Source organism: Aythya marila (assembly GCF_965140915.1).
Source record: "Aythya marila genome assembly, chromosome: 1".
Taxonomy (NCBI): Eukaryota; Metazoa; Chordata; class Aves; order Anseriformes; family Anatidae; genus Aythya; species Aythya marila.
Window position 1 is genome coordinate 123,918,527 of NC_139042.1, and position 25,876 is coordinate 123,944,402.

The window sequence follows — 25,876 nt, forward strand, 5'->3', positions numbered from 1 at the left end:
AAAACAATAAATAACACTTGAAATGCAATAAACTCCTAAAGATAGCAACATAACAAGAAAAATCTGTGAGGAAGTAGCACATGCTGTAAGTTATTCTTACCAGCCAGCATGGCAAATGGGATCTTCCCCATCCCACTGAAGGATTTAAGGGATATGCCACTCCTCCAACTAAGATGTTTTTCTTCCCCTTTGTGATCACATTCATTTGATCCAATAACAAGTAAAATGGATTAGTTTGATTTACCACTGACAGTCATCTGCCCGTAAGTAGCCTGACTGTAAGCTTCAGCAGTTCAAACATGTCAGCAGCTCCAGAGGAAAAACAATAACAAATTGCTGAGAAGGAGAACACTCTGAAGCAGCTTGCCCATGCAAACTTCAAATGCTTTGCTGGCCTACAAACTGTGCTAAACCTAAATGGAGATAATTATCATCTTACAAATGCCGTCCAGGTTGCTAACAGCACACACTAAATGTGAAATTTGACATTTGTTTACTGGTGTTAATAGACACAAAGTAATCTCTTTTAAGAGCCCTCTTACAGAAAAAAAGGGAAAAAGTACTTTAATCATATGCACTCCCTTAAAGCTGCAAGTAATTCTACTTATACCATATTTAGCAGATTGCATAATTTTAAGTCAAACAAAAACCTCTAACTTGCTCCCTGCCCATTGCAAGCTTCAACAGCAACACTACAGCAAGGAGTTGGGGAAGTGTTTACAAAACCCTCTGGTGGTTTAAGGAGTGACTAACAAGTAAAAGAAAACAGAAAATATTAATGAACCTAATGCCAAATACCATATACAAGGTAATCCTCTTCATAAGTTTGTATGTTTTTTAAATGTTCAAGAACATTAAAAAAAAAAAAATAAAGGCAGCAAGACAGAATCATAAATATGATTCAGTGTCTGGACAAAAATCCTGCAAGGAACAGAACTATCATTGCCCAGCATTTCACGCATTAGGGTTCTTTAGCTTTCTAGACCAACGTTTCCTCAGTAACACATCCCATCAAACCCTACTAACCCCAACCCATTAAACCCCACTAAACCCTACATATTGTGAATGGCTCAGAATTACACTGGGACAGACTGAAAAGCAGCAGATCAAGTATCGCAGAAAACTCTGGGGCTCACAGTTGTGATTCTTCCTTTCAACAACGTCCCTAACCGAGGTGTCTCTCTTTCACGCAGCAATTAGATAGGCACAAGATACAGAAACGTATTTATTTTGACAGGTTACCCTCTGCTTCTGATAAAAGTTAAAGGGGGAACAGAGGGAATGTAGAAAAGAAGAGGGTCAGCACCACAGGTGAACATATGGTACAACCATATAAACTTTGTTTGCTTAGGAGAAGAAGCAAAAAAATGCTTTAAAGAGAAGCCTCCAACTTAGAAAAGAAGGCTAATAGTCTATAGCATATCTGCTCAAAATTTTTACATTCTGAAAACCCCAGTGAACCTGGTCAGGAGCTCAAACAAACAACTCAAAGTTACCAAAAAAATCAATCTCTCATTTCTGTTTAAGATCTTCAAATAATCCCAGAAAGTTAACTGATTTAATAAAGATTTAGAGGTTCTGTATTTGAGTGAATGGATGAACCTACATGATTTGCTCCATAGGAGAGGCTAGATCAGGCAACATAGATAATACAGGTAGAAGGAATCAAAAAGTCTACAAATTATTATATGGTAAGAACTCCACAGTTCTCAAAGCTTTGCCAAATATTTTCCAACCATGAATACACACTTAATACAGTAAGATTGTGAAATATTGTTGAATTACTAAGTTCAAAAGACAAATAGCAGAAGTCAATAGACTTCAACAGGTCAAATAAGAGGTACATAATTATACTGTAAATGCAGGTACTTTGAAAAAGTTGGTCATACAGGACATTCAGAGCCTTCACAATTCTTATTTCAACGTTTAAAAACCTCCCCCACATCTCCCTGTTTTTCCCCTTCTTGCTTTACCATCTTTAGCTTGTTGAACACTCTTCTTCCCACAAGCAATTAGCTTACAACAGAACTCTGAATTTTAGTAATCAATTGACAACCTAGGTACTGAATTAAGACACGTTACAGCAGTCACTTGACTCTCCAACCAGAAACAAAGGCAAAAGAACAAATCCCACAAACTATGTTGAAACACAAACACTGAGGTTCCCACTTAGCTAGTCTTTACTGTGAGAAATAACTGTCTGCGTGTCAGACCAACTTTCTCTTGATCTGCAATAGCAACAGTGCAGAAGAGTGGAGAAGAGACACTGATCATGTTTTGGACTTCATGGGTTTCTTAAAAAAGAACACAAGAAAAAAACATTTTATAACTACCTCTAAAATACAAGTGTATGCAAATATTTTGCAAGAATTCATAAATAACTATTGAAGCAATAAAGCTTTTCTAGAGCAAGTCTAAACTGAAAATACAATGCTGTAGTCCTCAAAAATTTCATGCATTGATTGCTAATATTTTTCCCCCCTTACACAAGCTGAAAGTGGTAACATACAAGAGCAAAAAAAAATTTACAATATATTTTCCCTTTTTTTGCCAGTATTAAGTGTAAATTCAATTGTTATGAAAAAACGTATGCATACAACACATCACCAAATGTGATTATTTTTACATACATTTGTGGTAAGCAAGCAAAAATCTGCAACTCGGAACAAGCTGAGAAGGATCAGGATGTTTGTATTTACTACATGCTACTGACAAGAGCAGCAAATGGGAGAACTCTTAGGGCACAGTATGCCCACGTTGCTTACTATTGCCTATACCACTGCAAACACATCAAGTAACCCACATTTATATTAAAATTCTTCTGAGATTTTAATCTACAAAACTCCAAAGCGCTACTGCCTTCCACCCACTAGCTGGCCTAAATCCAGCAAGCAAACTTTCTGCTGTTTTCCCACGCCTAATTGTTTTCCAGTATGCAGACGAAGTATAAATCATGCAGAAAACCAACTTTTTTTCTTTTCTTTAATGGAAACGTTAAGAACTGGAGAACATGATTGGTCATCTCCTCTTCCACAGTGCAAGAAGTGCTTTGTCAAACTTGAGTACAGCAAGATAACTTAAAGAAGCACTCTACACATGATGTAGGCTGTTAAGCAGATGGGGGGAGGAGGAAGGACATCTATACAGATGGTCTGGAATTTGCATTTTGTAATTCAAAGATGGAAGTATTTCTCAGCCTACTATATAATGCACTCATTTCAGCAGAACCTTTTGAAATAAGACAAGAGGGTACTCCTCCCATAGCCCAGTACAACTTCAGAAGAATTTCAGATCAAATTTAAGAGAATGTGAGGATTCTGGAAGAAATCAAGGGAAATCAGATTTTGGTACGTCTCCAAGCACCAGCATCACTTCTCAACACTCATCACCTGAGCTGACACTCATTGGCCATACTGCAGACAGATTGTGCAGTCTGCTCTGAAAGCTCAACTTCATGCAAAGGGAAATTGGACAGAGTATGAGTTTACCCCAGAGGCTACAGCAGATTCCAAGCTTTCAGGGGAAAAAGCAAGTTATCTGAATCACCCATATACTCGTAATTGCACTAATACTCATAATTGCACTAATGAGCCGTGCATCAAGTACATGCAGGGAGGGAAGAGCAAAAGTTGGCTTTACACAGCTTCATACTTGATGGCATGGCAGAGGATGATAGGAAACACTGATCCCACTGAGCAACAGCAATTAAATTATCTCCTCTGCCCACTTCTGTGTCTTAACAGTGCACTATAGGTGGAAGCCTGTAGCTAGCAGTATCCCCCAGGTGTCAGTACTAGGTCCAGTCTTGTTCAGCTTATTCTTCTGTGACCTGGATGATGCAACAAAGCCCACCCTCAGCAAGTTTGCTGATGACACAAAACTGGGAGGAGTGGCTGACACACCAGAGGGCTGTGCTGCCATTCGGAGGGACCTGGACAGGCTAGAGAGCTGGGTGGTGAGAAACGTCACTAAGTTCAGCAAGGACAAACGCAGTGTCCTACAGCTAGGGAGGAATAACCCTAAGCACCAGTACAGGTTGGGGGCTGACCTGCTGGAAAGCAGCTCTGTGGAGAAGGACCCAGGAGTCCTGGTAGACAGCAGGGTGACTGTGAGTCTGCAATGTGCTCTTGTGGCCAAGAAGGCCAACGGCATCGTAAGGTACATTCGGAAGAGTGTTGCCGGCAGCTCAAGAGAGGTGATCCTGCCCCTCTACTCAGCCCTGGTGAGGCGACACCTGGAGAGCTGTGTTCAGTTCTGGGTTCCCCAGTACAAGAAGGACACAGAGCTACTGGTGTGAGTCCAGCAGAAGGCTACTAAGATGATGAGGGGACTGGAGCACCTCTCTTACGAGGAGAGGCTGAGAAAGCTGGGCCTGTTTAGCCTGCAGAAGAGAATGCTAAGAGGGGGTCTTATCAGTGTGTACAAGTACCTGAAGAGAGGGCACTGAGAGGATGGTGCCAGACTTTTTCGGTAGTGCCCAGCAACAGGACAAGAGGTGACGGGCACAAACACACACAGGAAGTTCCAGATGAATACGACAAAACACTTCTTTGCTGTGAGGGTGACAGAGCAGTGGAACAGGTTGTCCTGAGAGGTTGTGGCATCTCCTTCTCAGGAAATATTCAAAAGCTACCTGGATGCCATCCTGCACAACGTGCTGTAGTGACCCTGCTTGGCAGGGGGGTTAGACCAGGTGAGCTCCACTGTGATTCTGTAATTAAGCCACGTAGACCACAGAAGATAACGGGAGTCAAAAAAAGCATATTCAGTTTTTCAAGTTTCTTTCAAATTAAGAAGAGTGGCAGGATTTAGAAGAATGAAGAAGAGAGACTGATAGGTCTTTGAAAATATTATTACTTTCACCTCCTTTAACCTGTACAGCAGTAGCAGCTACTGTCTTTAGAGGTAACCATATATTGAACAACAAAGAAAGAGTGCTTTTAAACTATTGCCATGCAGCTGCTGACATACACCTGGTCATATCAACCTGCTGAGCTTATCACTTCTGTATAATTCAGAAGCTGATATACCTTAGCCTCACAAGAACAGCGTCAAAAGCATGATTTACACTAATCTATACGAGCTTACACCCCAAGGCCAAGGTAGTTGCAGTGGTCAGTTGCATTAGTGGTAACTGCTACCAATCTTTTGAAAAGAGAGCTTGTCTTATTTTTAAGTAAGGGTGGGAATTGTGATTTGAAATAAAATAACACAGGAATTTAGCAGCTGAAGATACAGCTCTGCAAAATTCTGAAGGATTGAACTGTTGGCACAGCAATAGTCCAGAGTGCTGTTATGAAGTGGCTTTGCAACTTTGAGCTCATAAAATTATGTATTTACTGCTTCTCCAAATAATGTAGTTTTTCCGCAGAAATAATCTCAATTTTTGTCAATATAAAAAGCAGCTTACTAACACATCATTAAAAAAACAAGTCTGCTCAATGTTCTTATTGCAGGTACTCATTTTTATTAAAAACTTTCTAATAAATCAAAAAGATTACAGACTGCATTCTCACTTGTTTATATTAAATGCCAAGAAACTATAAAAATATTTTGTTTTGGTTCCAAAGCTATCTTTCAGACACAGTATGGAAGAATAAAATACCTAAAATAGTTGGAAAGAAACTGGGTAGTGAGAAACAGCTTAAGGGTTTTTTGTTTTTGTATTGTTTTGTGGGTTTTTTGTTGTTTTTTTGGTAGCAGAATATGTAGAATTTTCTTGCATAGAGCTGTCACTTCTCGCCAAACAAACGTGTGTCATTCAAGATTTAGGAGATGTGTCTTCAAAACTGTGCTTCTCTTGTTCCAGAACCTCTGCAATATCCTATTTAAAGCAGAAAGAAATCCATCTTGTAGGAACTGAAGTGGGCTTTTAAAAAGCATGCATGTGTACGTATCTTCAGAAGTCCTTAATTAGTCTTTTCCACTCTCCTTCACCAAGGCAAGATTCTGATACACACCTTTCTAACATTACTAACGCACTCCCTATGTATTGCCTTCTAAGAACAAATGAAGAGCTTTCCCCCAAAATATACAGCTAGAAATGACTATTGTATGGGCTTTGTGCAAGCCATTTCCCAGAGCATCAGTTGCAGCTTTATTTCAGATTTCAACCCCCTTCTTAAAAGGAAGTTGTTTTTCTTTATTTGATAGGTAAGGACACCACAATTCTTGAACAAATGCTTAAGCAATGTGAGGGAATACAAAGAAGTTTCAGAAAGAACCATTATTTGCACACCTAACACTAATGCATGGCTACATGACAGCCCTCTACCTACATCCTTGCTATATTTTGCGAGATAGAAATATCAATACCCTCCAGCAGGCTACAAAGCTCAAAAATTAAGTGATAAGGGAAAATGAACATTAAAATACTATACACTATATAACAAGAGAGCAGTATAACAATATGGTTTGTTTCATTTTTTTTTTTTTTAAGCTTTTAATATCGGTCAATAGCTGCTGTAACAGAAGAAATACTTTCCCTTAATCACTAAATAAACACACCTGCCACTTTATGATAAAGTATACTTCATATGAATGACCTTTGATACGATTTCTTCTTAAGTCTCACAACTCTTGGAAAGACAGCTTGTCAGTCCATTATCATACTTCACATCTTAGACTGCACCCTCCTTTGTGCTACAGTCCAGGTTATTTTCTCTTGATCTTTGCTTTAACTCACAATTCTATCCAAAAAATAACACCTATGGAGTAGCTGATGCTCATCTTTGCTCCTTGATGGTAAGCTGGACAAAGTTTTTCATCCCAAACTGAAATAACAAGATATCTAGAATTCAATTTTGAAGACATTTTGCTTTCTAAGAATACTGTTGAGGTCCCTGTGACCCATGAGCAGTAACCAAGCACTGAAAATGTCAACAGGCAACTGTTCTCCTCTATGGAAAAACAGTCACTATGCCAACCCTAAACTAGCAAATACCTATTGATAATGCTATCAGGTAACAAGCTCATTAAATTACTCCAGAAATAAAACACATAACCTTGCCTCACAATGCACATGGTGGAATTCACAGAAGTGCCTTTTTAAAAAAAAAAAAAAAAAAAAAAGCCTGCCTGCTTAAACTAGTTAAAGCATGCTTAGAGTTTTGTAATGGATTGCTGGACTAAAGCAACAGAAATACTTATTCTTGCTCAAATACCACCTGAAAGGTGGTCATAAAATTTGTACGTGAGAGGGACAATTTTGGACTGAAGTAAGGAGAAGTACATATTTACAACTTAGAGAGGAATTATAGAAGAGTTAATTGATGACACAGTAACCACTTCTTTTAAGGTTTATTTGGGGTCTGTTTTCGCTTATCAACCATTGGAGCTAAATGCATTTTGTTTATCTATGTGCGAAAGAAAAGCTGTATGCACTTTCATATCACTACTGAAGCTATAGCCTCAGAAATTACACGAAGAGCAAACCTGAAAAGGACTCTCATAAGTAGGTTAATCAAGAGCATCACTTCAGAACCAGCAGTATTAAACACTTTTCTATGGCCCATCTACTAGGCAGCACAAGGTACAACAATCACAGCTGGAGTTTTGAAAATTTCTGCTGAACTCCTTTTTGTTTCATCCGACATCTATTTTAGAACCTGATTTTGACTGTTTTGTTTCATCTTCTATTTTAGAACTTGGTTTTTGACTGCATGTACCATTGTGACTGGGTGAAAAGAAGCAAGATCACAAGAGACAAAAAAAAGACAATGAAAGATGAGAACTTCAAAGGTATATTAGAGAGCATCTAAACCTATGTCTTGAGCAACATTAACTGCACCAGCAATTAACATCGCAGACAAAAGAAGTCCTTGTTAAATATTAAGCATCCGTGCCCTTTCAGTTAGCAAGAAAGAGCTCATGATAAATGCTCCATGATATCTAACGGCAAAAACGCCATAAGGAAAAATAGAACAGTATTCAGGTAGTCTTTATAACTCACAAGATGTTAATAAAAAGAGGCAATTACATCCCTTCCTTTCAATCTAGGGCAAATAATCTTTAAATAATTCTAATATGATGTCAATAGGATACATTTCAAACTGTTCCCAAAGAACACTATCAGCATAAGTAACATTTACTTAAATTTCACCATATTATTAATAGCAATATTGAAGAGAACATATTCTATCATCCGTTGTCATCACATTTTACACATCTTTGACAGTGAAGAGAGATCTTACCCAGGCATGAAGATGTGATTTAAGCAATTAATGCATATTAGAAGCAAGTACACTGCAAAACCTTCATTTAAGTTTTTGAATCTGTTTTGAAGACAGCTTCACATGACCCAGCCTTGAACGTTTAGGGACTCGCACTGCACAAGGATTTAGGAGGCCCCAAAAAGCTACCAACATCGTTACATTAACCCTTATTGCTCTTAACTGCTGTTTTATTTCCAATTTCTTCACCCTTGCTAACACAATTACGGAAACTTAATCACTGACAACTCCAATGTCTGGAATAATATTATAGCAACTTATTTTAAGGGTCACAAAGGGTGATTAAACCATTTACTAGTTCGACATCCCACACATCATACACTGACAGATTTCATGCTATAACCCTGAGACTCTATTAGACAAAAATCCCACAAACTATTCAGCATCAAGTCAGTGTTTTGAGTAAGCAAGGAAAAGCTATTAAAAAGATGCAGCGGTCACTTAGGCTATCTCCCCACATGCCATAATTTAATCACCCCTTATCTTCCCCTCCCCGCCACGACTAACACTACATATTGCCTACGGTGAGAAGTAATCAATCACTGGAGGAGAGCGCAGGTTTAGCCGCCCAGTCCTCACTAGTCGGAAGGCTAGAATTAAACTCACTTTAGGAAAGAAAACATGAAGATGCATCTATGTATGGCAGCTGGAGAACAGGAGAACTCTGAAGTTAATACATATTGGAAAGACATATGATTGATGGAGAGAGTAGCAACGGCAGTATGTTAAAGACTCTTCCTTTTCTTGGCCAGATCCAAGCCCTGGAATGCCTCTGGTCTCTTAAGTGACAGTAAGCAGTTATAACTTCTACACTTGGCAAAGGAGCAAACAAAAAAAAAAAAACCTCCTTATTTTCAGAGGTACATTTTGCTGGGGAAAGGTGGAGAACACAGAACACCTGATGTCCCGTCCGCAGAGGCAGAAGCCCTTATGAGCGGGGTCTCTCCTTAACTCAGCCCCACTCCCCCGGGGTGCGCTGGCTGGAGCGAGCGAGCGTGATGCACCGCAGCCGTGCCGGGGACGCGGCCACCTACCTGTGCCGATGCTCATCGTGTCCTTGCCCGTGGATCAGGAAGCCTCCGAGGTTTTTGCCCCCTTTGCTGGTATCCACGTGGGGGATGAGCACATCCTCCAAACCCAGGTCAAAGCGTTTGTGCTTCGAGGAGTCGGGCAGGAAGAAGAACGCCCCGAAGCACAGCGTGATGAAGGCACTAAGGATAAGGAGCAGGATAAATTTCTCCGAGAGTCTCAAGGTAGCCCGGTGGTGCGGGAAGGACGACGTCCCCAGGTTCAGAGGGGGCAGCCTCCGCCCGGACAGCGGCAGCAGGGCGGGGGTGGTCATCCTTCCGACAGCGACCCCAACGCGGGGCGCAGCCTCACCCCCCGCCGCGGCGGCCGCCGCCACCTCTCACCCCCTGCGGAGGGCTGCCGGGGCCCGCCTCGCCTCGGCCGCCTCCCAGCCCGGCGCGGGGGCCGGCGGCGGCTTCACCATCCTCCCCGCGGGCGCCCTCTCGAAGGAGCGAGGTGAGGGCTGTGAGGGGGGGGGCGGGCCGCCCCAACGGCCGCCCCAACGGCTGCCCCAACGGCCGCCGCCGCTCCCCCGGGGGCTGGGGCGCAGCCGCCCCGCTGCCTCCGCGCCCCGGGGCCAGCAGGGCCCGAGCGGGCGGCTCCGGTCAGCGGCGCTCCCCGAGCTCGGCGGCGGCTCGGCTGCGGGACGGCGGCGGCGAGCGGGCTGCTGGGGGCCCGGCTTGAGGCGCGGCGTCGCTCCGCCCGCGTCCCCTGGGCCGGGCCAGGCGCGGGCTCATCCCCACCGCCCCGCTGCCAACGGCGCCGGCAACGGCCACCGCAAGCCCGCTCCGGACCCGCTCCACGGCCCGGCTGCGCCTGCGCGGAGGCGGTGGAGAGCGGAGCAGGCGCGCTGGGGAAAGTGAGGTCTCCAGGAAGCGGCTGCCAGCACGGCCCTGCCCCTCCGGCGGGAGGGGCGGGCCAGGGGCGCGGCCACAGGCAGCGTACCTGGATTACCGCCTGCAAGCGCTGAAATGTGATTGCTGTCCCCCAAAATGGTGTGCCTGACGGCCCGCACACGTGCACAAGCCCGAGTCCTTTGCAAAGGGTTTCATATAAAACAAAAAGGAAGTGTAAACTGAAGGATTGGAGAAGCGGACAGCAGGAGCCAGATTACAATCACAGAATAGTTACTGTTGGAACAGACCTCCGAAATCACAGTCCAACCATCCCGCTACTCCCAACGTCACACACTAAACCGTGTCCCTAAGCGCCAGGTCCAACCCTTCCTTAAACACCTCCAGGGTTGGCGACTCCACCAGATCCCTGGGCAACTCAGTCCAGTGCCTCGCTACTTCTTCTGAGAAGAAATGTATTCTAATTTCCAACCTGCGCCTTCCCTGGTGCAAGACGAGGCCATCGCTACAGTCCTATCGCTACATTCCTGGTACAATTGCAAGTCTCTGCTGAGCCTCATCTTCTCCAGAATAAATAACACCAGTTCTCTCAGCCACTCCACATAGGACTCATGTTTCAGGCCCTCTACCACCTTCACAGCCCTTCTCTGGACACACTCAAGGGCCACAGTGTCCTTCTTGCACTAAGTAGGAGGAGGTTGTGAAGGAGGAGGAGGAGGAGGAGGAGGTGGAGGAAGAGGAGCTTTCCTACCCTGATTTAGTGATTTCTGTGATTCTGTGATTCTGATTCTGTGATTCTGTGATTTGAGCACTGGCTTCTGAAAAATATAAACAGGTCCTTGCAATCTCCCTGACTTTGTGGTTGTTTTTCTTCCTGGCCACCTTGCTCTCTGTGCCCCTGAGAACAGCATGGTGGTATCAATGACCTTGAGCCCAGAGATGTCGGGAGCAATTGCCAGGAACCAGGTGTGTAAAGGTGGCTTCTATGGAAGGGTCAGGACAGGAGCGCTGCCCACCACTCATAGTTCTAGTTCCATTTGTGACTCAGTAGGACCATACACCGTGGTTCTGTAAGGCAGCAGCTGGCTAATCCTAGCATCATCATGACTCCCCGGGATACGTTGCCTGTCCCCTGATTTGCTGGCTAGCGATTGTTAGCTGTTTTGCAACTAGTATGTCATAAACAGAGGGTGTGTCTTCTCCCTACATAAGGGCCGAAGGGTGGCAGTGGGAGGCAGAGTGTTCGGGATGGCACATGGTGCAGCAGCTGGGAGAGGGAGAGGGAGAGGGAGAGGGAGAGGGAGAGGGAGAGAGAGAGGGAGAGGGAGAGGGAGAGGAGGAGGAGGAGGAGGAGGAGGAGGAGGAGGAGGGAGATGAGGCGGCAGAGGAGGAGGGAGAGGGGAAGGCGGAAGAGGCCGAGAAGTCAGAGTAGGAGGCAGAGGAGACAGAGGAGGAGGGAGAGGAGAAGGGAGAGGGAGAGGAGGAGGGAGAAGGAGAGGAGGGAGAAAGAGAGAAGGAGGGAGAGGGAGAGAAGGAGGAGGACGGAGAGGAGGAGAAGGAAGAGGAGGATGACAACGACAAGAAGAAGGAGGGGGAAAAGTTGGTGGACGAGAAGAAGAAGGAGGAGCTGGAGGTGGTGGCGGCAGCATAAAATGAGGAGAAAAGTAGGTGGTGGCGGGGGCAGAAGCACTGTTGGCTACGGGGGTGCTGAAGGAGGTGCCAGCAGTAGTGGCAGCAGTAAAGGAGTAAGTGACAGAACAGCAGGTGGTGGAGGAGCAGGGGAAAGGGAAAAGGAGGAGAAGGAGGAGGATTAGGAGGAGGTACTCCTGGAGAAGGAGATGAAGGAATCACAGAATCATTAAGGTTGGAAGATAACTTCAATACCATCCAGTCTATCCATCCGCCTACTGAAAATGAAAATGTTCTTAGACCTGTGGATTTGATGGCAGATAAGGCTCCCTTTCAATTGGGAATATTTCATGATTCTACATGGTGGAGGAGGATACGTAGAATGATTATTGTTGGAAGAGACCTTCCAGATCATCGTTCAAGGCGATGGTGGTGGAGGAGGTGGTGGTGGTAGAGGAGGAATTCTTTTTAGACCAGTGTTACGAGGAGTTGGACTTGATGATCCTCATGGGTCTTCTCCAACAGGGGATATTCCATGATACTATGTGACAGAGGACGATACATAGAATCAATATTGTAGGAAGACACAGTCCAGATCATTGTTCTAGGTGGTGGTGAAGGAAGAGGAGGTGGTGGTGGTGGAGGAGGAGTTTACAGAAGACGTGTTTACCGTAAGTTCGACTTCCTGATGCTTAAGTGTCCATTCCAAATGACGATATAGCATGACACTGTGTCGTGGAGGAGGATACATAGAATCATTCTTGTTGGAAGAGACTGTCCAGATCATTAGACCAGGCGGTGGTAGAGGAGGAGGTGGTGGTGGTGGAGAAGGAATATTTTTAGACCTGTGGTACTATGAGGTGGACTTAATGATCTGCATTGGTCTCTTGCAACTGGAAATATTCCATGATTCTGTGTGGTGGAGGAGGATACATAGAATCATTATTATTGGAAGAGACTTTCAAGATCCTCGTTCTAGGCAGTGGGGGGGGAGGAGGTGGTGGTGGTGGAGGAGGAATTATTTTTAGACCAGTGTTACAAGGATTTGGACTTGATAATCCTTATGGGTCTCGTCCAACTGGGAATATTCCATAATTATATGTGGTGGAGGAGGATACATAGAATTATTATTGCAGGAAGAGACAGTCCAGATGATTGTTCTAGGCGGAAAAGGTGGTGCTTGGGGAGGAGGAATATTTTTAGACCTGTAGTACCCTGAGTTGGACTTGATGATCATTATGTGTCCTTTCCAACTGGGGATATTCCATGGTTCTATGTGCCGGATGAGATTTTATAGAATCATTGTTGTTTAAAGAGACCTTCCAGATCATCGTTCTAGGCGGTGGTGGAGGAGGAAATGGTGGTGGTGGAGGAGGAGTTTATGGAAGACATGTTAACAATAAGGTTGACTTTGTGATCCTTATGGGTCGCTTCCATTTATGTATATTCCATGATTCTATGTGGTGCAGGAGGATGGATAGAATAATTATGGTAGGAAGAGACAGTCCAGATGATTTTTCTAGGCGGTGGTGGAGGAGGAGGTGGTGGTGGTGGAGGAGGAATATTTTAAGACCTGTAGTACCATGAGTTGGACTTGATGATCGTTATGTGTCCTTTCCAACTGAGGATATTCGATGATTCTGTGTGGTGGAGGAGGATACATAGAATCATTCTTGTTGGAAGAGACAGCCCAGATCATAGTTCAAGGCGGTGATGGAGGAGGAGGTGGTGGTGGTGGAGAAGGAATTGTTTTTAGACCTGTGGTACCATGAGTTTGACTTGATCCTTAGGGGGCTCTTCCAACTGGGGATAATCAATGATTTTGTGTGGTGGAGGAGGATACATAGAATCATTATTGTTGGAAGAGACAGTCCAGATGATTGTTCTAGGAGGTGCTGGAGGAGGAGGAGGTGGTTTTGGAGGAGGAATTGTTTTTAGACCTCTGCTAACATGAGGTTGACTTGATGATCCTTCTTTGTCCCTTCACACTGGAAATATTCCATGATTCTGTGTGGTGGAGGAGGATACATAGAATACTTATTGTTGGAAGAGACAGTCCAGATAATTGTTCTAGGCGGTGGTGGAGGAGGAGGTGGTGGTGGTGGAGGAAGAATTCTTTTTAGACATGTGGTACCATGAGTTGGACTTGATGATCCTTATGGGTCTCTTCCAACTGGGGATATTCCATGATTCTGTGTGGTGGAGGAGGATACATAGAATCATGATTGTTGGAAGAGACTTTCAAGATCATCACTCCAGGCGGTTGTGGGGGAGGAGGTGGTGGTGGTGGAGGAGGAATTCTTTTTAGACCTGTGTTACGAGGATTTAGACTTGATGAATCTAATGCATCTCCTCCAACTGCGGATATTCCATGATTCTGTGTGGTGGAGGAGGATACATAGACTCATTGTTGTTGGAAGAGACAGTCCAGATGATTGTTCTAGGTGGTGGTGGAGGAGGAGGTGGTGGTGGTGGAGGAGGAGGAATTGGTTTTAGACCTCTGCCAACTTGAGGTTGACTTGATAATCCTTCTTTGTCCCTTCACACTGGAAATATTCCATGATTCTTTGTGGTGGAGGAGGATACATAGAATCATGATTGTTGGAAGAGACTTTCAAGATCATCGCTCTAGGCGGTGTTGGAGGAGGTGGTGGTGGTGGTGGAGGAGGAATTCTTTTTAAACCTGTGTTACGAGGAATTAAACTTGACGAATCTTACGCGTCTCCTCCAAATGCAGATATTCCATGATTCTATGTGGTGGAGGAGGATACATAGAATCATTGTTGTTGGAAGAGACAGTCCAGATGATTGTTCTAGACGGTGGTGGAGAAGGAGGTGGTGGTGGTGGAGGAGGAGGAATTGGTTTTAGACCTCTGCCAACTTGAGGTTGACTTGATAATCCTTATATGTCCCTTCACACTGGAAATATTCCATGATTTTATGTGGTGGAGGAGGATACATAGAATCCTTACTGTTGGAAGAGACAGTCCAGATCTTTGTTCTAGGCGGTGGTGGAGGAGAAGGTGGTGGTGGTGGAGGAGGAATTGTTTTTAGACCTGTCGTACTATGAGTTGGACTTGATGAATCTTATGGGTCTCTACCAACTGGGGATATTCAATGATTCTATGTGGTGGAGGAGGATACATAGAATCATTATTGTTGGAAGAGACAGTTCAGATGATTGTTCTAGGCGGTGGTGTAAAAGGAGGTGGTGGTGGTGGAGGAGGAATTCTTTTTAGACCTGTGTTACGAGGATTTAGACTTGATGAATCTTATGCGTCTCCTCCAACTGCAGATATTCCATGATTCTGTGTGGTGGAGGATACATAGACTCATTGTCGTTGGAAGAGACAGTCCAGATGATTGTTCTAGGCGGTGGTGGAGGAGGAGGTGGTGGTGGAGGAGGAGGAATTGTTTTTAGACCTCTGCTAACATGAGGTTTACTTGATAATCCTTATATGTCCCTTCACACTGGAAATATTCCATGATTCTATGTGGTGGAGGAGGATACATAGAATCCTTATTGTTGGAAGAGACTTTCAAGATCATCACTCTAGGCGGAGTTGGAGGAGGAGGTGGTGGTGGTGGAGGAGGAAATTTTTTTAGACCTCTGCCAACTTGAGGTTGACTTGATAATCCTTCTTTGTCCCTTCACACTGGAAATATTCCATGATTCTATGTGGTGGAGGAGGATACATAGAATCATTATTGTTGGAAGAGACTTTCAAGATCATCACTCTAAGCGGAGTTGGAGGAGGAGGTGGTGGTGTTGGAGGAGGAATTGTTTTTAGACCTCTGCCAACTTGAGGTTGACTTGATGATCCTTCTTTGTCCCTTCACACTGGAAATATTCCATGATTCTATGTGGTGGAGGAGGATACATAGAATCATTATTGTTGGAAGAGACTTTCAAGATCATGGTTCTAGGCGGTGGTGGAGGAGGTAGCGGTGGTGGAGGAGGAGGAATTCTTTTTACACCTGTGGTACCATGAGTTGGAATTGATGATCCTTCTTTGTCCCTTCATACTGGAAATATTCCATGATTCTATGTGGTGGAGGACGATACATAGAATCCTTATTGTTGGAAGAGAATTTCAAGATCATCAGTCCAGGCGGTGGTGGAGTAGAAGGTGGTAGTGGTGGAGGAGGAATTCTTATTAGACATGTAGTACCATGAGTTGGATTGATGATCCTTATGGGTCTCTTCCAACTGGGGATATTCCATGATTCTGTGTGGTGGAGGAGGATACATAGAATCATTGTTGTTTGAAGACACAGTCCAGATGATTGTTCTAGGCAGTGGGTAGGAGGAGGTGGTTGTGGTGGAGGAGGAGGAATTTTTTTTTAGACCTCTGCTAACATGAGGTTGACTTGATAATCCTTCTTTGTCCCTTCACACTGGAAATATTCCATGATTCTATGTGATGGAGGAGGATACATAGAATCATTATTGTTGGAAGAGACTTTCAAGACCATCAGTCCAGGCGGTGGTGGAGGAGGAGGTGGTGGTGTTGGAGGAGGAATTCTTTTTAGACCTGTTGTACCATGAGTTTGACTTGATCCTTACGGGGCTCTTCAAACTGGGGATAATCAATGATTTTACGTGGTGGAGGAGGATACATAGAATCCTTATTGTTGGAAGAGACTTTCAAGATCATCAGTCCAGGCGGTGGTGGAGGAGGAGGTGGTGGTGGTGGAGGAGAAATTCTTTTAAAACGTGTATTACAAGGATTTAGACTTGATGAATCTTATGCGTCTCCTCCAACTTCGGATATTCCATGATTCTGTGTGGTGGAGGAGGATACATAGAATCATTGTTGTTTGAAGACACAGTCCAGATGATTGTTCTAGGCAGTGGGTAGGAGGAGGTGGTTGTGGTGGAGGAGGAGGAATTTGTTTTTAGACCTCTGCTAACATGAGGTTGACTTGATGATCCTTCTTTGTCCCTTCACACTGGAAATATTCCATGATTCTATGTGGTGGAGGAGGATACATAGAATCCTTATTGTTGGAAGAGACTTTCAAGATCATCACTCTAGGCGGAGTTGGAGGAGGAGGTGGTGGTGTTGGAGGAGGAATTGTTTTTAGACCTCTGCTAACATGAGGTTGACTTGATGATCCTTCTTTGTCCCTTCACACTGGAAATATTCCATGATTCTATGTGGTGGAGGAGGATACATAGAATCCTTATTGTTGGAAGAGACTTTCAAGCTCGTCAGTCCAGACGGTGGTGGAGGAGGAGGTGGTGGTGTTGGACGAGGAATTGTTTTTAGACCTCTGCTAACATGAGGTTGACTTGATGATCCTTCTTTGTCCCTTCACACTGGAAATATTCCATGATTCTATGTGGTGGAGGAGGATACATAGAGTCATTGTTGTTGGAAGAGACAGTCCAGATGATTGTTCTAGGCGGTGGTGGAGGAGGAGGTGGTCGTGGTGGAGGAGGAGGAATTCTTTTTAGACCTCTGCCAACTTGAGGTTAACTTGATAATCCTTCTTTGTCCCTTCACACTGGAAATATTCCATGATTCTATGTGGTGGAGGAGGATACATAGAATCATGATTGTTGGAAGAGACAGTCCAGATGATTGTTCTAGGCGGTGGTGTAAAAGGAGGTGGTGGTGCTGGAGGAGGAATTCTTTTTAGACCTCTGTTACGAGGATTTAGACTTGATGAATCTTATGCGTCTCCTCCAACTGCAGATATTCCATGATTCTGTGTGGTGGAGGAGGATACATAGACTCATTGTCGTTGGAAGAGACAGTCCAGATGATTGTTCTAGGCAGTGGTGGAGGAGGAGGTGGTAGTGGAGGAGTAGGAATTGTTTTTAGACCTCTGCTAACATGAGGTTTACTTGATAATCCTTCTTTGTCTCTTCACACTGGAAATATTCCATGATTCTATGTGGTGGAGGAGGATACATAGAATCATTATTGTTGGAAGAGACTTTCAAGCTCATCAGTTTGGGCGGTGGTTGAGGAGGAGGTGGTGGTGGTGGAGGAGGAATTCTTTTTATACCTGTGTTACGAGGATTTAGACTTGATCAATATTATGCGCCTCCTCCAACAGCGGATATTCCATTTTTCTGTGTGGTCAAGAACGATACATAGAATCATTAATGTTGGAAGAGACAGTCCAGATGATTGTTCTAGGCGGTTGTGGAGGAGGAGATGGTGGTGGTTGAGGAGGAATTGTTTTTAGACTTCTGCTAACATGAGATTGACTTAATAATCCTTTTATGTCTCTTCACACCGGAAATATTCCATGATTCTATGTGGTGGAGGAGGATACATAGAATCATTATTGTTGGAAGAGACTTTCAAGATCATCACTCTAGGCGGAGTTGGAGGAGGAGGTGGTGGTGTTGGAGGAGGAAATTTTTTTAGACCTCTGCCAACTTGAGGTTGACTTGATAATCCTTCTTTGTCCCTTCACACTGGAAATATTCCATGATTCTATGTGGTGGAGGAGGATACATAGAATCATAATTTTTTGAAGAGACTTTCAAGATCATCGCTCTAGGCGGAGTTGGAAGAGGAGGTGGTGGTGTTGGAGGAGGAATTTTTTTTAGACCTGTGGTACCATGAGTTGGACTTGATCCTTACGGGGCTCTTCCAACTGGGGATAATCAATGATTTTATGTGGTGGAGGAGGATACATAGAATCATTAGTGTTGGAAGAGACAGTCCAGATAATTGTTCTAGGCAGTGGTGGAGGAGGAGGTGGTGGTGGTGGAGGAGGAATTGTTTTTACAACTCTGCTAACATGAGGTTTACTTGATAATCCTTCTTTGTCCCTTCACACGGAAATATTCCATGATTCTATATGGTGGAGGAGGATACATAGAATCATGATTGTTCGAATAGACTTTCAAGATTATCGTTCTAGGAGGTGGTGGAGGAGGAGGTGGTGGTGGTGGAGGAGGAGGTGGTGGTGGTGGAGGAGGAATTCTTTTTAGACCTGTGTTACGAGGAATTAGACTTGATGATCTTTCTGCGTCTCCTCCAACTGCGGATATTCCATGATTCTGTGTGGTGGAGGAGGATACATAGAATCATGATTGTTGGAGGAGACAGTCCAGATGATTGTTCTAGGCCGTGGTGGAGGAGGAGGTGGTGGTGGTGGAGGAGGAATTGTTTTTAGACCTGTGTTATGACGAATTAGACTTGATGAATCTTATGCATCTCCTCCAACTGCAGATATTCCATGATTCTGTGTGGTGGAGGAGGATACATAGACTCATTGTTGTTGGAAGAGACAGTCCAGATGATTGTTCTAGGCGGTGGTGGAGGAGGAGGTGGTGGTGGTGAAGGAGGAATTGTTTTTAGACCTGTGTTATGACGAATTAGACTTGATGAATCTTATGCATCTCCTCCATCTGCGGATATTCCATGATTCTGTGTGGTGGAGGAGGATACATAGACTCATTGTTGTTGGAAGAGACAGTCCAGATGATTGTTCTAGGAGGTGGTGGAGGAGGAGGTGGTGGTGGTAGAGGAGGAATTGTTTTTAGACCTCTGCTAATATGAGGTTGACTTGATAATCCTTCTTTGTCCCTTCACACTGGAAATATTCCATGATGCTATGTGGTGGAGGAAGATACTTAGAATCATTATTGTTGGATGAGACATTCAAGTTCATCTTTCTAGGCAGTGGTGGAGGAGGAGGTTTTGGTGGTGGAGGAGGAATTCTTTTTAGACCTGTGTTACGAGGATTTAGACTTGATAAATCCTATGCGTCCCCTCCAACTGTGGATATTCCATGATTCTGTTTGGTGGAGGAGTATTCATAGAATCATAATTGTAAAAAGACAAAGTCCAGATCATCGTTCTAGGCGGTGGTGGAGGAGGAGTTGGTTGTGGTGGAGGAGGAATTTTCTTTAAATTTGTGTTACCAATAGTTTGACTTGATGATCCTTATGGGTCTCTTCCATCTAGGGATATTCCATGATTCTGTGTGGTGGAGGAGGATATATACAATCATTATTTCTTAAAGAAACCTGCCAGATCATTGTTCTAGTTGGTGCTGGAGGAGGAGGTGGTGGTGGTGGAGGAGGAATATTTTTAGACCTGTAGTATCATGAATTGCAATTGTTGATTGTTATTTATCGTTTCCAACTGGGGATACTCCATGATTCTATGGGGTGGAGGAGATTTTATAGAATTATTATTGTTTAAAGAGACTTTCCTGATCATCGTTCTAGGCGGTGGTGTAGGAGGAGGTGGTGGTGGTGGAGGAGGAATTGTTTTTAGACCTCTGCTAACATGAGGTTGACTTGATCATCCTTATTTTCCCTTCACACTGCAAATATTCCATGATTCTATGTGGTGGAGGAGGATACATAGAATCATTATTGTAGGAAGAGACAGTCCAAATCATTGTTCTAGGCGGTGGTGGAGGAGGAGATTGTCGTGGTGGAGGAGGAATTGTTTTTAGACCTTTGTTGCGAGGAGTTAGACTGGATGAATATTATGTGTCTCCTTCAACTGCCGATATTCCATGATTCTACATGGTGGAGGAGGATACACAGGATCAATATTGCAGGAAGAGACAGTCCAGATCATTGTTCTAAGCGGTGGTGGAGGAGGAGGTGGTGGTGGTGGAGGAGGAGTATTTTTAGACCTGTAGTACCATGAGTTGGACTTGATGATCATTATGTGTCCTTTCCAACTGGGGATATTCCATGATTCTATGTGCTGGATGAGATTTTATAGAATCATTATTGTTTAAAGAGACCTTCCAGATCATCGTTCTAGGAGGTGCTGGAGGCTGAGGAGGTGGTGGTAGTGGAGGAGGAGTTTATATAAGACATGTTTACCATAAGTTCGACTGTGTGATGTGTTTTTTTCACTTTCAGCTGGGGATATTGCATGTTTCTGTGTGGTAGAGGAGGATAGTTAGAAATATTATTGTAGGACGAGACAGTGCAGTTCATTGTTCTAGGTGGTGGTGGAGGAGGAGAAGGAGGAGATTTTAGTGGAGGAAGTTGTGGTGGTTGTGGTGGAGGAGATGGTGGAGGAGTTGGTGATGGTAGAGGACTTCTGGGTAGACCTGTGGTACCAGGAGTTCCACTTGATGATTCTTATGGATCCCTTCCAAATGGCGGTATTCTATGATTCTATGAGGTGGAGGATTATTCATAGATAATGAAAAATAATTATCCTATGATCCTTCCAACAATAATGATTCTACGAAACCTCCTCCACCTCATAGAATCATTGAATATCCTCAGTTGGAAGAGACCCATTAGGATCATCAAGTCCAACTCCTGTTACCACAGGTCCATGCAAAATTCCTCATCTTCCACCACCACCTCCTCCTCCACCAGCACGTCCTCCTCCACTACCACGACCTCCTCCTCCACCATTGCCACCACCACCTAGGAGAATAAACTTGAAGTTTCATTCAACACCTCCTAGAAGGATGATCTTTAAGATCTCTTTGAACAATGATGATTCTACAAAACCTCCTCCACCACATAGAACCATAATGATCATCTAGTCCAACTCCTGGTACCACAGGTCTATCCAAATGTCCTCCTCCACTACCACCAATGCTTCCTGAACCACAACCGCCTAGAAGGATGTTCTTGAACATCTCATCCAACAATAATGATTCTATGAATACTCCTCCACATCATAGAATATCTCCAGGTGGAACGGACACATAAGGATCATCAGGTCGAACTCCTGGTACCACAGGTCTACCCAAAATTTGCCCACCACTACCTCCTCCACCACCACTACCTCCTCCATCACCACCACCTCCTCCACCACTTCCACCTAGAAGACTGATCTTGATTGTCTGTTCCAACAATAATAATTCTATGAAACCTCCTCCACCTCATAGAATCATGGAATATCCCCAGTTGGAAGGGACCCATTAGGATCATCAAATCCAACTCCTGTTACCACAGGTCCATGCAAAATTCCTTCTCCACCACCACCTCCTCCTCCCCTACCATCTCCTCCTTCACCACTGCTACGACCTTCTAGAAGGATGATCTTGAAGGTCTCTTCCAACAATAATGTTTTTGGAAGATTAAGAATTTGAACTTGATGTTTATTATCGGTCCCTTTCAACTGGGGATGTTCTATAATTCTATGATTCCATGAGGTGGAGGAGTATTCACAGAATTATTATTGTTGGAAGAGTCCTTGGAAATCATCATTCTAGGAGGTGGTGGTGGTGGTGGAGGTGGAGGAGGAGATGGTTGAGGAGGCCGTTGTGGAGGAGGTGGTGGTTGTCGAGGCTGTGGTGGTGGTGGAGGTGGCGGCAGTGGAGGTGGATGCAGTGGTAGAAGAGGAGAAACATGATGAGGTACTAGTGGTTTTTAAGGAGGTGTCTGTGGTTGTTTTGGAGGTAGTAGTAGAGGAAGTGGCAGAGGAGGAGATGGAGCATTCAGGATTCATAGAATCATAGAACCTTTATTTTAAAGAAAAAAAAGAAAACGAGTTCTTTTTATTGCAAGTTTTTGCCACTTGGTCTTTATAATCCTCCTTGTACGCTCTTAAAGGAGTGAGGGTATCTTCTGTTCAAGTGCAGATGTGAGAACACGCCAGACACCGGTGTGCAGTGCTGGTGACACAAGGAGAATTGTGGCTGTACACAGTTGTGTGGAAATTCCTCAACTTCCCATGAGTTGTGTGGAAATTCCTCAACTTCCCATGTTTGTCACCGTTTTTTCTAAACCACGAGTTTTACATGTTCATCTTAAGTGAAGAAGAATTGGCAATTGATGTCCCAGCAGCCTCGTTGGGGTCTCAGGTCCCTCACACTGGATGATCCTGCCTGCCTCTGACTCAGGTACAAATGCTGGCCTCCAAGACTGAAGCTGCACTGAGGCAATGTCCTGAGGGGCAGCAGAGAGATTTGAGGATTTGTGTGGCTTCACTTGTGGCAGAGGCTTCCTGGTCATTTTGCTCTTCAACATTATGTTTGGAAGAGACCTTCAAGATCATCCGGTCTATCCATCACCCTATACTATTAATTTCACCCAATAAACTATGTCCCAAAGTGCCAGGTCCAACCTTTCCTTGAACACCGCCGGGGACGGTGACTCCACCAGATCCCTGGGCAACCCATTCCAGTGCCTGTCTGCTCTTTCTGAGAAGAAATGTCTCCTAATTTCTAACTTAAACCTCCCCTGGCGCAATGCAAGGCCATTCCCTCTAGTCCTTTTACTAGTTACCTGTGAGAAGAGACTGATCCCCAGCTCCCCACAGCTTCCTTTGACATTATTATTGAGGAGATAAAAGACCAGTAGTAGGTCCTTAATACTGGGAGACAGATTGCACCTTCTGCTCTTTTAAAGTAGGATGTTTGTAGAGATTTAAAAAGATCTTGAATACTCCCATGTTGTAGAGAGTCTTTAGTGAACCCAGCAGACAAGGCTGAATGATAGCCATGGAAACAGAAAGGCATAGGGAGAGGATAGGCACATTGAGCCTGCCAAAGTGCAGTTACCTGGGCTAGAGAGGACTTCCAAGGTGTGCTTCCAGGCAGCATCCCCAGGATGTGGTCACACTGACAGGATGAGAAATGAATGGAAGCATCAGGCAGCAGCTCCCTGTGGGGAACCCCCCAGCTTTGCTCCAGAAAGTTACTATGCAAGAGTGAGAGCAATGCACTGGAGAAGAAAGCAGGAGAGAAAATGAGGTCTGTGTCGTGTGCAGACAGAACAGGCACTGAGCCAAGAGTGGCTTTAGCTGCCACTAATGCTGCCAGTACCCATGAGTGGTGCTCCTGATCACAGTCACCGCAGTTGTTGGTATCTGAGCAGAACAGGTTTGATAACTCTCGGTTCAGTAAAACCAGGCATTTAGGTCTGTTGCCAGTCTTACACTTTGTGTTAAATGTTTCAAATTGCTGCGGAAATATGCTGGCCTGTGCAAAAATGTTCCAAATCCAGCAGGATGTGCTGCATTAATGAAGGTTAGTGCTCAGCTTCTGGTCTGAGTGTCATATACTGTGGAAATTAAACCTCAAGAAAAAGCTACTTTGGGACAACTCCAGGGAGGGAAACGAGCTCAGCTAATTGAAAAACTCTGATGGTCAAATGCAGTGGCATGAGTGTGGGTGGGTCAAAATAATCCAGGTCAATAAACGCTTAGGGTCATTCAGTTTGTCTGAAGTTAACTGTTGAAGGTGAGGAGACCATCTTCTATCTGAGACTAATTCTGCTCAGAACAATCCTTATGTCCTCACATCCAAGGCAACTCACACGTAGCTGGATCTTTTTGCATAGCATACCAGAAATAATGGCTTTTCCCATCTGTCCATCCAGATAAACTGTTCCATCAAATAATATACTTGTATCCTCTATGCTGTTTTTTACAAGCCAGAACTACAACGATGTTGTGCAGCAGACTCCTGAACCTTGGTTGCTAGTCTTATGCTAATCAAAAACAGAAGAAAGTGTAAAACTCTGCTGTGAGGTGATAGAAACCAAAGAGCCAATGTGGGGCAGAGATGCAAAATAGAGGGCATAAATTCAGGCAATTCCAAAATATCGCAAGTCAGGCAGGCGGGGCAGGAGGCCGGCGTGGCTGACCAGGAACGTTCTAATGGAGATTAGGCGGAAACAGAGAGTGTTTCGCTACTGGAAGGAGGGCCAGGCGTCATGGAAAGAATACAGGGATGCTGTTCGTGTTTGTAGGGAGAAAGTTCGTGTGGCCAAAGCACAGCTAGAGTTAAAGCTGGCTGTGTCTGTGAGAGAAAATAAAAAGGGTTTTTTTAGATATGTAAATGGAAAAAGGAGAACTAAAGAATACATAGGGCCGCTCCTTGATAGGGAAGGTCTCCTCACAGACGATGACATAGGCAAAGCAGAGACGCTTAATGCCTTCTTTGCCTCTGTCTTCAATGCCGATGATGGGCTTCGGGACCCAGGGTGCCCGGAGCTGGAGGGCCGGGACGGTGGGGATGACAAACTCCCAACTGACCCTGAACGTGTGCGGGATTTGCTACTCCACCTGGATCCCTACAAGTCCATGGGTCCGGATGGGATTCATCCCCGGGTGCTGAAAGAGCTGGCGGACGTCATCGCGGAACCTCTTTCAATTATTTTTCAACGATCCTGGGAATTTGGAGAGGTCCCGGTAGACTGGAAGCTGGCAAATGTTGTGCCAATTTTCAAGAAGGGTCAGAAAGAAGACCCTAGCAATTACAGGCCTGTCAGTCTCACGTCAGTGCCTGATAAAATCATGGAGAAGTTGGTTCTCGGACTTATTGAGGCGCACCTGGGGGACAAAGCAGTCATTGGTCCCAGCCAGCATGGGTTTGTGAAGGGTAGGTCCTGCCTAACTAACCTGATTTCCTTTTATGATAAGAATCACCCGTATGGTGGACCAAGGGAAACCAGCTGATGTGATTTTTTTGGACTTCAGCAAGGCTTTTGACACGGTTTCCCATAGGATCCTACTGGACAAAATGTCCACCATACAGCTAAATAAAAACATCATACGATGGGTGAGCAATTGGCTAACGGGCAGGGCCCAAAGGGTTATGGTAAATGGGGCTGTGTCAGGCTGGCAGGCGGTCACCAGTGGGGTCCCTCAAGGCTCCATTTTAGGACTGGTACTTTTCAATATTTTTATAAACGATCTGGATGTAGGAATAGAGGGTATTTTGAGCAAGTTTGCTGATGACACCAAACTTGGAGGAGTTGTGGACTCAAATGAGGGTGTAAAGGCCTTACAGAGGGATCTGGACAGGTTGGAGAGCTGGGCGATCACCAACCGCATGAAGTTCAATAAGAGCAAGTGCCGGGTCCTGCACCTGGGACGGGGAAACCCTGGCTGCACGTACAGACTGGGCGATGAGACGCTGGAGAGCAGCCTAGAAGAGAGGGATCTGGGGGTCGTGGTAGACAGCAAGTTGAATATGAGCCAGCAGTGTGCCCTGGCAGCCAGGAGGGCCAACCGTGTCCTGGGGTGCACCAAGCACGGCATCGCTAGTAGGTCAAGGGAGGTGATTGTCCCACTCTACTCTGCACTGGTGCGGCCTCACCTCGAGTACTGTGTGCAGTTCTGGGCACCACAGTATAAAAAGGACATGAAACTGTTGGAAAGTGTCCAGAGGAGGGCTACGAAG

General features: G+C 44.7%; 1 protein-coding gene across 1 annotated transcript in view; it reads right to left on the minus strand.

Moving 5' to 3' along the window:
• The window catches only part of MAN1A2 (mannosidase alpha class 1A member 2), a 135,221-nt gene extending 125,087 nt beyond the window's left edge, over positions 1–10,134 (minus strand). Inside the window, exon 1 of the mRNA XM_082783363.1 lies at positions 9,266–10,134. Within this exon, the coding sequence (XP_082639489.1) occupies positions 9,266–9,573 (308 nt within the window). The 5' untranslated portion in view covers positions 9,574–10,134. The remainder of the gene's footprint in view (positions 1–9,265) is intronic.
• Between the last annotated feature and the right edge of the window lie 15,742 nt (positions 10,135–25,876).